Below are 12,729 nucleotides of genomic sequence, written 5' to 3' on the forward strand. Positions count from 1 at the left end.
TTCACAAAAGTTTCGGTTTAATTCAGTATCTTTGTATCAAAATTGTGTCATATGGTTTCTGGGCGTCCATTTCACACTTGTCTCTCATCTTAAGAAACATCATTACATTCTCAGATCAGATAGAAAAAACTAAATCCTCTTTGCTGAATCAACCTCAAGCATATTCAGAACATAACTTTTTGAGTTACATCTCTTTACCTTTATTTGGTCCTATTCACTTTTCTTTTAGCAAGTGGGACCTAAACACGAGGAACACATTTTTAAAATGTTTGCTTTTACACAGCTAAGATTAAATAATTTTAAATAGAAGCAATAAATAGAATGAAATTCCAGCAGTAAAATACTGGGTTACCAAGGTGACAGAAAATAATTGTTCTCCCAGTGTGTGTGTCTACTGGTTTTATCTTTAAAACACCTCATGAAAACAGATTCATTAAGGTCAATACTCACAAGAACAAAGTAGTTCTTTAGCTCCAGGTGGTGAGATTGGGATCACATTCTTTTCTGGCCAGGATGTTTTATACTTCACATAAACTTAAGGGCAGAACTCTTGTTAAAGGGGCAGTTTTATGTAAAGTTAACGTTTTTGAGCTTTACGTCATGTTATAATGTTATTCCCTCATCAACATACCAGAAGTTTTGCATTGATTCATTCATACATGTTTGAGAAATCCTTTAATCTCCATGGCAACCAGCTGTTCAAAACGCCTGGGTGGAGGTAGCTCCGCGTTCGAGATCAAAGCTCCTAGCTCCTTCTCTGAGCTGCAGCTTCTGAGCTCCGCCTCACAGTGCAGCCCTGGAACTTCACCACTCAGCTCCTTCAGACTAGCTACAGGCAATTAGCAAACATCTGCTGAGCATCTGCTGAGCTCATTATAGGAGCTACTTCCCAGTGTAATACTGATAAAGACATTACTAAAGGTTTAACAATGTGAAAGGTTTAAAAAAGGAGTGTTGCAATCACTTTATAAAGGCGGAGTTTCGGAAAGAGCAAAGTAAAAGTACAATTTATTAATACAGCACAGTTACAACAGTCTCAGCTGACCAAAGTGCTTCACAACAAACAACACCACAGATAGATAAAAATAGAAAATACATTTAAGTTTAGTAAAAATAGTAAGACAAATATAAAATTGGCAAAACTACCAAAAGCTATCTTTGCAGGAGTTTCTTAAAGAGGTACAGGCCCAATTTCAAGACCTTAAATTAAGAAGTCAAATTTATTTTAAGACATTTAATATTTAAAGCATTTTTAGAACAACTGAAGGTATCATAGTTACTTGATTCTGCTATAAAATGGCACCATGTGAAAATATATAATACTGCCCCTTTAAGCACTTCGATAGTAGATATCAGAACAAGTAAGAAATGGGTCAGGCCCAGGAATCAACAAGCAACAGGAACATGATGATATATGAGAACAAATTTATCTGTTATTGTGGAGTTTGCATGTTGAAAATTGCTGTCTATAGTTGAATTCTTACAAATATGTGTCCCAGAGTCCTAATATGCTTTAAAACCCAAAGCTGATGCATTCTGAGCCAAAGTCACATGTGGGGTACCCCAAGGTTCAATCCTAGGACCCTCTTATTCAACATTACATGCTCCCACTGACTCAAGTTATAACAGGTAATAAGATTAGCTACCATAACTATGCAGATGATAAACAGCTCTACATCACGATGTCACCAGGTGACTCTGAACCCATCCAATCACTGAACAGATGTTTAGAACAGATCAATGTGTGGATGTGCCAAAACTTTCTCCAGCTGAACAGAAACAAAACTGAAGTTATTATCTTTGGACCTAAAGAGGAGCAAACTAGAATCAATCTGGTTTTCAGTTATTACAACTGAAAACCAGAGATCAGGCCCGAAACCTGGGAGTAGTGATGGACTCTGACCTGAACCTGAAGAACATCTCCAGGATTAGAGGACTTATGTCTCAGCGCCATCTAGAGAAACTCATCCATGCGTTTATCTTTAGTCGCATTGATTACTGCAACAGTGTCTTCACAGGTCTGCCTAAAAAAAAAAAAGAAATCAAACAGCTGCAGCTGATCCAGAACGCTGCTGCTTGTGTTTTCACTAAAACTAGGAAGATAGAGCACATAACACCAGTTTTAAAGTCCCTACACTGGCTCCCTGTAGCTCAAAGAATAAACTGAGCGGCTTTAGCCCCACAATACATTAAAGATCTGCTGCTGTTGTACCAACCGTCTAGTCCCTTCAGGTCTTTTGGTTCTCATCTGCTCTCCATCCCCAGAACCAAACAAGGAGAAGCAGCATTCAGCTTCTATCCACCACAAATCTAGAACAAATTTCCAGAAAACTGCTAAACAGCTGAAACACTGAGTGCCTTCAAATCTAGACTAAAAACCCAGCTGGTTAGATTTGCCTCTGAAGTATAATAGACTAAGAATTTAATAACACTTGGCTTAATGTAATGTTTTGATTGTTGACTCTATATTGCTTGACTTTGTGTTTTTATGATGTCAATCACCTTGAAATGCCTTCTTGCTGAAATGTGAGGTACAATTTGATTGATTGATTGATTGGTTGATTGAACACAGAAATTCTTTTTTACAGTAATGCCTGAAGTGAACACCAGGTTGCAGGCACTAGCAATATATTTTCCATCCATGTTTGTCCCTTAGTGGGGTCGGGAGGGTTACTGGTGCCCATCTCCAGATAACGTTCCGGGCGAGAGGCGGGGTCACCCTGGACAGGTCGCCAGTCTGTCGCAGGGCAACACAGAGACACACAACCACGCACACACACACCTAGGGACAATTTGGAGAAGCCAAATTAACCTGACAGTCATGTTTTTGGACTGTGAGAGAAAGACAGAGTACCTGGAGAAAACCCACCATGCACAGGGAGAACATGCAAACTCCATACAGAAAGATCCTAGGCAGGGAATCGAACCCAGATCATTCTTGCTGCAAGGCAACAGCTCTACCAACTGCACCACTGTGCAGCCCCAATATTTTTTTTATTTGTTTATTAATAAAACTGTCATTTTAACCACAATTAAACTGTCTTGAAAGTAAATAAATAACTCAACACATAGTTAGACTCACAGTTTTATCTGGTTGAATCTGAATTTGTGCTTGTTCCTGTTTTGACCACAGAGTAGGAGACATGCTCTTGCTCTTGGTGCTGCTGGAAGCTGGAGTAAATGGGGTTTATTTTCTCCAAAGCTATCTGGCTGTAATGAAGTTCCTGTTCTGCTGGTTGAGCTGCAATCTCCTCATACATATGACCAGTATTTATCTAAGGAAAAATAAACAAATATTACATTTTTAATTCAAGAGAGCAAATCTTCATTCTTAGTGAAATAAAGGTGAAAAGAAACATCTTAATGTTAATAGCATGATATGTGGATAAAGAAAGAAGCAGAAAAAACAGGTTTACCTCATCCACATTGTTGACAGATTCACTTTTAGAAGACTGATGAGAGGGCTTGAATTTCCTGGTTGGTGAAATTGATAAATACATAAATAATGAAGCTGGAGTTCATAGTGAGTTTAACATGTTGATGATTAGTAACAGGGCTGTAATAATCACCTATACAAGAAAACAGCCAAAGGTACCAGGACCAAAAGAAAGACAGAGAGTCCTGCAGCTCCTGGTTTCCAGTTTACTGTTGATGCTGAAGTGGATCTTGTTGTTGTTGTTCTTCTTCTTCTTCTTTGTACAGTCAGAGTCTTTCCAGCTGAGCTGATCGTCTCAACAGTACAGGAGTAGTTTCCTTCATCCTGACTGCTAACTGCATCTATAATCAGATGTTTGTTTGGTGTTTTAGTCAGACTCAGAGGCCGACTGTTCAAGTACCAAATGTAGTTTGTGTTTTCACTGAGAGGACAGCTGGTGCTGCAGGTCAATGTGACTGTCTGACCCTCAGTGACCTCTGCAGCAGGTCGCACATCCACCAGGAGATCTGGAAGACAGTTGGACTAATCAGTGAACAGATGAGTAAAAGTTAGTAAGTAGTTCTATGAGAACAGGCTCAAAAGATGTAACTAAACTGTAGTTTAGTAATTTTATTATAAATTACCTCCAGCTACAGGATGGTTTATTGCAGGGGTGGGCAATCCTGGTCCTGGAGGGTCAGTGTCCTGCAGCTCTTAGATGTCTCCCTGGTCCAACACATCTGAATCACCTCCTAAGAGCAGGCAGGTTCTCCAGAGTCCTGCTAATGACCTCATTATTCGACTCAGGTGTGTTGAAGTTGAGACACATCTAAAAGTTGCAGGAGACTCGAGTTGCCCACCCCTGGATTATTGTCATATTTAAGATATGAAATGTTAATTAAATGTACAAACGTTATGTTGAGCTAAACATAATTCCAGACTTAGATTTAAAATTTTGTAACATGAACATTTTCACAATGGAGTGTAAGAACAACACATTTAGCTGAGAACCCATTACATGTAAAATATCATCATATTTACCTGTTACTATCAGAGTAACTCCAGGTAATTCAATTAATTTCTGTTTCCGTTGCTCTGTTTTCATTCTGAACTCGTATTCTCCTGAGTTTTTCTCCTCCAGGTTGTTTAATCTGAGGATGTGTTGGTTCTTCATGTCATCCTGATAATTAACATCTCCTTTATTCTCCATCAGTTCTTCTTCTTCCAGCTTTGTATTTATCTTCACTTTATACCAGCGTTTAGTCTGTGGCTGCTGGTGTTCAGGATGTGAGTATTTGCTGGAGATGTTCACTGATGAACCTTTCAGGGCACAGATTCTCCTGCTGTCATAACTCACACTCCAGCAGTCGCTGCCATCAACACCTGAATATGAGAAAATAATACATGAAAATTATTGTTCAAATTAAAACATAAAATGATTCTGAATAAACAAAAATGTTACAATAATCATTATATCAATACTACAGATTCATTCATACTCACAAACTTCATTAGAAAGCAGATCATGATGATCCTTCACTGTACAGAAGAAGCTCTCTGGTGATGAGATGGGAACTAGAATGTTTTGATTAACTTTCTGTGTATAACTTTCTGTGTTTCTATACAACTGAAATGAAGTTTTATTGTCAGTCAGAGAACAGCTGGAGCTGCAGGTCATCTTGAAATGGTCTTTGTTGGATTCTGTCCTTTTAACACAAACTTCTGTTGGGACATAATGAACATGTTTCAAATATTTACTTTTTATGTTGACAATACAAATTATTGAATTTTAAAGACGATTGTAAGCAGATAGTGTGAACAGGTTGATAAGAAAGTATTAATATTTCTATAGTCACTTTAGAGCAATTAGAGCAGATGTAAATCCAGCAGATTTCACCTGTAGGAAACGTGATGGAGCAGGACTGTTTCTCTGATTTGTAGGAACACATCCTGCCTCCAGCATAGGTCACACTGAAGCAGCTCCCTGAGACAGAATCTGAACAGAACCAGAGATCAGGAAGTGTCTGACCAGAAGAGATAGAAAATAAACTAATCTTGGTCACTGACCCACTGAGACGTCAGGAGCTCTGAGATCCTCGTAGCCTTTGATAGCACAGGAGTATCTGACTGCCTGGTCACTGCTGACCAGCTCTTGGTACCAGGGGGACCAGTCCTCATAGAGGAACTCTCCGTTCTGGTACCAGATGAAGGCTGCAGGGCTTTCAGTCAGAGAACAGCTGCTTGAGCACATCAGAGTCACTTTCTGTCCCTCTGAGGCAGGAAACACCTTTACATGAAGCTCTGAGATATTGTTGATAAAAAAACAAGCATCAATTGAATAATATTGTTAAATAATTCAAACATATTTAACAAAAAACATACCTGTGACCTGGAGCTGAATGCTGTTCTGCTGACAGCTGTCGGTTTCATCTGGTTTCTCTTTAGGAACAGTTTCACTACAGCAGTAAAGTTTTCTCTCACACTCTGTTAGATTTCTGATTGTCAGAGTGAAACTATCTTCTGAAATTATGAACTTTTCATGATTTTTATGTGCAGAAACATCAATATAAACATATCCTGCATCACTCTTGCTCACAATGTACCATTTGATGTCTGCAGCTGAACGTGGAGCCGAGCAGCTCAGATTCACTGATGAACCTTTCAAAGCAAAGACGCTGTTTGGTTTTCCTTTGACACCTGAAACAAAGATTTGATCAACTAACATTTGACTTTCCTGTTTTTGCTGTAATTTCCTAAAAAGTTATACATTTATCAACCAGCCATTGGTTGTGATCAATTTTCTAAATGCTGCATTGAGGTTCAACAAGTCAAATCTATGTTTGATCACAAACTTACAAAATTCCATTAAAACAGTTAAAGCAGTTCTACTTACATGAGGTGCAGAGAATATAAACCATCAACAAACATCCAGCTGCTGATAAAAACATCACTGTTGTTGAATTCTGCTATTAAAATAATGCTAGAATTGATTTATTTGCCTTATTCCAGCTGCAGTTTAATGAAAGGTTATTAAAATATTCAAAGGAAGAACAGTTCAGCTCAACAACGTCTAATGAAAGCTGCTTCATGTGAATCTGTCTGATAAACTTGACAGTCACTTCCTACTTTATCATTTTCCTTTCAGAAAGAGGAGACCTCTAGTGGATAACCTGAGACACTGCATCACTACTTCTGTTACTGATTTATACTGTTTTAAAATTCATTTATTGTTAAAAGTTCATGTTTTTTGAGTTCCTAATGTTTTTAGTAGAACACAAAGACACAAAGCTGCATCTTAACATAATCAGAAAAACTCACCGACAGTAGATACTGAATCACAGAAACAAGAAATTGACACCAAACATGTTTTTGGAGAAGAAGATGCAGAGGAAATAGAAAAACAGACATAATGTGTGTTATGTGATGTAGAGGACCAGGCTCAAAATTTATAAGTCAATAGCAGAGGAGGGTAAAAAAGTAATTGCTATATGGTTAATTAGATTAAAATGAATGAACATATCATGACTGACTAGTTTGATCCAAACAAAACAAGCACAAAATAATAATAAAATCAATAAAACATGTTTTACTGACATATCAAGTGGTAATAAAAGTAGCATCATTTGACCTCATCTCTGACCTTTCTATCTGCTGTCTATATGAGGTGTACAAGGTTTATAATGAAGGACATTTTTTTAGTTTTCTTCATCTACCAACACAGAGGAGAAGCAACAAGAAGTAGCTGTGAAACTGTTCAGACAGAAAAAGCCCACACTGTGTCAGTTTCAGCTGCCATTTTCTCTCTTCTTCGGGTAAAAACCTCTTAGGCATATTTGATAAGTTGGACTAAAAATACCATCATGGTTTCCATCTCACAATCTTCACACATACATATTTAAAACACTAATTAAGCATCAGAGCTTTTGCCTCTATGCAGATATGATCAAAAGTATCGCTGTCAAACCACTGAAGGTTATTTGTGGTATTCTGAACTTGAGACACAAGTTCTTCCTTGAACATCTGTGCTGCTTGTTTTCTACATTTTCTCCATTTGTTTTCATGCATTTATAAGTTAATCTGTTCATTTGTCATTGATTCCTGTGTCTTTGCAGATAAAAATCTTAGCATTTCTTTTCTAAGAAAAAATATGAACCTTCTTAAAATGTGTGATTTCTTTGGTAAACAGCAGGTAGCTAAATGTTTCTGCTGACTGAGACAGAGGATGACTGAGTAAAATTCTGTTTTTAAAAGCATTTAGTCAACATTTCCCCTCCTCAGAGCTTCTCCACATGGATGAATGGCAGCTGACTGAGCTGCTTTTTGACCTGGTATCTTCATTATACAATGTTTTGTTAATACATTAAATGTTGTGTCCGTATTGTCTTCAATTATGCAGCCAAGTGTCAGACTTTACATTAAGCATTTAAAGAGAAAAACATGGAACAACATGAATATTTTTGTTGCTGTACTTTGAACCACCAGTGCCTCAATCGTGATTAAATTTATTCTTCTTTTCATTTCTGTGACTCTAACACTGTAAACATTCCTCTTATAAGGTCAAGTTTATGTGACGCATAAACGAGTCAATAAAAAAATACTTGATTACTTTTTTCTACCTTTAATGTTATTTACATCCAGTACAATATAATAGCAAATAAGCAAATCTACCAGAGACAGAAATGGAAATCATGAATAATGAACAATAATAACGCTGTATAAATGTCTAAATCATTTATAAGCCATCGTTGCCAAAGTAGAGCAAAATAAAACGAAATGAAATAAAATAAATCCAGACACTGATTTTTTTTTTTTCTGTTTTTGTTGCTTCATCATTACAAAAACATGTTCCAGATTCTAAATGTGCAATAAGCTGATACATTCTGGATCTAATTCAGCAACAACACCCTCATTATGGCGCTGAGTGGTTTGCATCTATTTGCAGAGAACATTTAATTTATTTACAGAATTTTTTATGTTTGTTGTTGTTTTGATCAAAGGCATAAGGAAATATTATTCTCAATGTACAGAAGAGAGAGGAGACATAATCTTGTTCTTGAAACTGTATGATGGTGAAGGGAAGATGATTTATGTTGTTCGTTGCTGACTGACTTAAACTTGAACATTTTCATAAAGGAGGTCAGAGTTTATCTAATAAAAAAAAAAATCATTAAATTCAACTCAAAAATTTATCCCTCATAACAATGTAAAATAATGCACAGGAATATGAACACACATCTGAATAGAAACCGATTATGTGATGGATATTTTTTCAAAGAACCAGATTATGCAGCCTTACCTCCTCCATGCTGACAGCAGCTTCACTTCTAGAACACTGACAGAAGGTCCTCAACTTCCTGGTTGGTAAAACAGATAAACTGAGATAAATCATCCAGTTCAGATTCATAATTAATGTAAAATGTTGTTGACTAGAAGCGGCGCTGTGATACTCACCAAAACACAAACACAGTGAGAAGTAAACAAACCAGGAGAGAAACAGAGATTCTGGCAGCTCCTGGTTTCCAGTTTACTGTTGATGCTGAAGTGGATCTTGTTGTTGTTGTTCTTCTTCTTTGTACAGTCAGAGTCTTTCCAGCTGAGCTGATCGTCTCAACAGTACAGGAGTAGTTTCCTTCATCCTGACTGCTAACTGCATCTATAATCAGATGTTTGTTTGGCGTTTTAGTCAGACTCAGAGGCCGACTGTTCAAGTACCAAATGTAGTTTGTGTTTTCACTGAGAGGACAGCTGGTGCTGCAGGTCAATGTGACTCTCTGACCCTCAGTGACCTCTGCAGCAGGTCGCACATCCACCAGGAGATCTGGAAGACAGTTGGACTAATCAGTGAACAGATGAGTAAAAGTTAGTAAGTAGTTCTATGAGAACAGGCTCAAAAGATGCAACTAAACTGTAGTTTAGTAATTTTATTATAAATTACCTCCAGCTACAGGATGGTTTATTGCAGGGGTGGGCAATCCTGGTCCTGGAGGGTCAGTGTCCTGCAGCTCTTAGATGTCTCCCTGGTCCAACACATCTGAATCACCTCCTAAGAGCAGGCAGGTTCTCCAGAGTCCTGCTAATGACCTCATTATTTGACTCAGGTGTGTTGAAGTTGAGACACATCTAAAAGTTGCAGGAGACTCGAGTTGCCCACCCCTGGATTATTCTCATATTTAAGATATGAAATGTTAATTAAATGTACAAACGTTATGTTGAGCTAAACATAATTCCAGACTTAGATTTAAAATTTTGTAACATGAACATTTTCACAATGGAGTGTAAGAATAACACATTTAGCTGAGAACCCATTACATGTAAAATATCATCATATTTACCTGTTACTATCAGAGTAACTCCAGGAAATTCAATTGATTTCCATATCCGTTGCTCTGTTTTCATTCTGAACTCGTATTCTCCTGAGTTTTTCTCCTCCAGGTTGTTTAATCTGAGGATGTGTTGGTTCTTCATGTCATCCTGATAATTCACATCTCCTTTATTCTCCATCAGTTCTTCTTCTTCCAGCTTTGTATGTATCTTCACTTTATACCAGCGTTTAGTCTGTGGCTGCTGGTGTTCAGGATGTGAGTATTTGCTGGAGATGTTCACTGATGAACCTTTCAGGGCACAGATTCTCCTGCTGTCATAACTCACACTCCAGCAGTCGCTGCCATTAACACCTGAATATGAGAAAATAATACATGAAAATTATTGTTCAAATTAAAACATAAAATGATTCTGAATAAACAAAAATGTTACAATAATCATTATATCAATACTACAGATTCATTCATACTCACAAACTTCATTAGAATGCAGATCATGATGATCCTTCACTGTACAGAAGAAGCTCTCTGGTGATGAGATGGGAACTAGAATGTTTTGATTAACTTTCTGTGTATAACTTTCTGTGTTTCTATACAACTGAAATGAAGTTTTATTGTCAGTCAGAGAACAGCTGGAGCTGCAGGTCATCTTGAAATGGTCTTTGTTGGATTCTGTCCTTTCAACACAAACTTCTGTTGGGACATAATGAACATGTTTCAAATATTTACTTTTTATGTTGACAATACAAATTATTGAATTTTAAAGACGATTGTAAGCAGATAGTGTGAACAGGTTGATAAGAAAGTATTAATATTTCTATAGTCACTTTAGAGCAATTAGAGCAGATGTAAAACCAGCAGATTGTGTCATCACCTGTAGGAAACGTGATGGAGCAGGACTGTTTCTCTGATTTGTAGGAACACATCCTGCCTCCAGCATAGGTCACACTGAAGCAGCTCCCTGAGACAGAATCTGAACAGAACCAGAGATCAGGAAGTGTCTGACCAGAAGAGATAGAAAATAAACTAATCTTGGTCACTGACCCACTGAGACGTCAGGAGCTCTGAGATCCTCGTAGCCTTTGATAGCACAGGAGTATCTGACTGCCTGGTCACTGCTGACCAGCTCTTGGTACCAGGGGGACCAGTCCTCATAGAGGAACTCTCCGTTCTGGTACCAGATGAAGGCTGCAGGGCTTTCAGTCAGAGAACAGCTGCTTGAGCACATCAGAGTCACTTTCTGTCCCTCTGAGGCAGGAAACACCTTTACATGAAGCTCTGAGATATTGTTGATAAAAACATACAAATCAATTACTAATACTAATCAATTTTTTAATAACTCAAATATATTTTGTATGTGTCTCCATACCTGTGACCTGGAGCTGAATGCTGTTCTGCTGACAGCTGTCGGTTTCATCTGGTTTCTCTTTAGGAACAGTTTCACTACAGCAGTAAAGTTTTCTCTCACACTCTGTTAGATTTCTGATTGTCAGAGTGAAACTATCTTCTGAAATTATTAACTTTTTATAATTTTTATGTGCAGAAACATCAATATAAACATATCCTGCATCACTCTTGCTCACAATGTACCATTTGATGTCTGCAGCTGAACGTGGAGCCGAGCAGCTCAGATTCACTGATGAACCTTTCAAAGCAAAGACGCTGTTTGGTTTTCCTTTGACACCTGAAACAAAGATTTGATTTGCACTTGTTAAAGATCTGTAATGCGTTACTTTCTCAGGACGTTAATACGTTATCTTTGATCATTTTGATTTATTATTAAAGCTCACAGTGATTATAAAGAACTCAATAGAAATAACTTTGAAAGTCTAATTCTTACTTTTATGAAAAGAAAAATACAAATGAAGTCGTGCTTTAAAATTCTAAAGAAAAACACTTGTCCTTACCAGAGATGTACAGAATGTAAAATGTTAACATACATCCAGCTTTAGACACCATCATGACTGTTGTTGAATATTTCAATTCTTATGAGCCAATTCCAGCTGCTGCTTAATGGGAAGTACTTCAAACTTGACTGGTCTAATTTACCGCTATGTAGAACTGAAGAGTGTTTGCTGTTATGTGTGAATGTACTGCATCTCACAAGCTGACCACAGTTTCCATAGCTCAAATGTCACTTCCTGTATCAGCATTGAACCACCAGTAAAAACAGCACTCTGATGAGTTTTACAGTCAGCAGCAGTTATTTCACATCAAGTAAATGAACTAAAACTGCCATGACACATATGCACAAACATAAATAAAAAGAATAACTTGAAAAAAACTAAACTTAACTAAACTCTCTTGCATATTATATTGTCTACACCAAAAATGAAGTGGTAGAATTCTTCTCTTTTCTATTATTCCTTCAGAAGTCGCCACAGAGAATCATCTGCCTCCAGTTGGTTTCACCATCTGTGTATTCTACTTTTACACCAATAAACGTCATGTTCTCTTTCACCAAATCCATTAATGTCCTATTTAGCCTTTTAAAATAAACACAATGGTAATATGATTAATGTAAATGTTAATGAAAAGTAAACTTTCTTTTTTTACCATGAAGAAAACAGAAATGCAAGTTTTTTGATGTAACAAACACACACTTATTTTTTTTCCATTTAGGACCAGCAAGATTCTTTTTACGTTCTAAATGCTGGAATAGTTGGAGAGAAAGAGAGAATTTCTGTTTACTTTCTTTTATTTCAAAAGCTTGCATATATTTCCGTGCTATAAGGTAGCATTGTGATTTGCATGTCCTGTTGTTTCGTTTGTTTTTGGTACCCGTTCCTCCTGACAGAACTGGCTTAAGCGAGTCAGGTTTGTGGGGCACCTTGCTCACTCAAACTATTTCAGCTCTGTCCACAAAGAATTTAAGGGACTGAAATCTGGATTATGTGAGGGTGACTCCAAAACATGACTTTTCTGTCCTTAAAGCTTTTTGTAACTAGCCTGGTCTTACGCTTTGGATTAACTGTCTTATATTATTCGTCTTAT

General features: G+C 37.3%; 2 protein-coding genes across 3 annotated transcripts; both read right to left on the bottom strand.

Moving 5' to 3' along the window:
* LOC108166250 (uncharacterized) lies at positions 1-5,619 on the bottom strand. The gene is made up of 6 exons (XM_081602029.1): positions 5,313-5,619; positions 4,919-5,137; positions 4,457-4,798; positions 3,570-3,942; positions 3,417-3,474; positions 1-3,275 (listed from the first exon to the last, which is right to left on the bottom strand). Exons 1-6 carry the CDS (start codon positions 5,362-5,364, stop codon positions 3,087-3,089), a joined length of 1,233 nt encoding a protein of 410 aa, XP_081458155.1. The 5' UTR covers positions 5,365-5,619; the 3' UTR covers positions 1-3,086.
* A 322-nt stretch (positions 5,620-5,941) lies between these two features.
* Positions 5,942-11,778, bottom strand: LOC103461468 (uncharacterized). Of its 2 annotated transcripts, none has more exons than XM_081601988.1 (9): positions 11,643-11,778; positions 11,105-11,419; positions 10,780-11,013; positions 10,610-10,708; positions 10,210-10,428; positions 9,748-10,089; positions 8,867-9,233; positions 8,712-8,769; positions 5,942-6,112 (listed from the first exon to the last, which is right to left on the bottom strand). In XM_081601988.1, exons 1-9 carry the CDS (start codon positions 11,695-11,697, stop codon positions 6,077-6,079), a joined length of 1,725 nt encoding a protein of 574 aa, XP_081458114.1. In that variant the 5' UTR covers positions 11,698-11,778; the 3' UTR covers positions 5,942-6,076. The 2 variants fall into 2 exon arrangements, with proteins under 2 accessions (XP_081458114.1, XP_081458073.1); XM_081601947.1 differs by lacking the exon at positions 5,942-6,112 and adding an exon at positions 7,605-8,563.
* Positions 11,779-12,729: the final 951 nt, after the last annotated feature.

This window comes from Poecilia reticulata, chromosome 1 (assembly GCF_904066995.2).
Source record: "Poecilia reticulata chromosome 1, P_reticulata-male-v2, whole genome shotgun sequence".
Classification (NCBI taxonomy): domain Eukaryota; kingdom Metazoa; phylum Chordata; class Actinopteri; order Cyprinodontiformes; family Poeciliidae; genus Poecilia; species Poecilia reticulata.

Coding starts and splice junctions, on each gene's coding strand:
- LOC108166250 (XM_081602029.1), bottom strand. CDS start 5,364: ATGTGTTCCTACAAATCAGAGAAACAGTCCTGCTCCATCACGTTTCCT. Junction 5,138..5,312: donor CTCCATCACGTTTCCTACAG/GTGAAATCTGCT, acceptor ATGTCCCAACAG/AAGTTTGTGTTAAAAGGACA. Junction 3,475..3,569: donor TTGGCTGTTTTCTTGTATAG/GTGATTATTACA, acceptor TTCACCAACCAG/GAAATTCAAGCCCTCTCATC.
- LOC103461468 (XM_081601947.1), bottom strand. CDS start 11,697: ATGATGGTGTCTAAAGCTGGATGTATGTTAACATTTTACATTCTGTAC. Junction 10,429..10,609: donor CTCCATCACGTTTCCTACAG/GTGATGACACAA, acceptor ATGTCCCAACAG/AAGTTTGTGTTGAAAGGACA. Junction 8,564..8,711: donor CTGCTGTCAGCATGGAGGAG/GTAAGGCTGCAT, acceptor TTTTTTTATTAG/ATAAACTCTGACCTCCTTTA.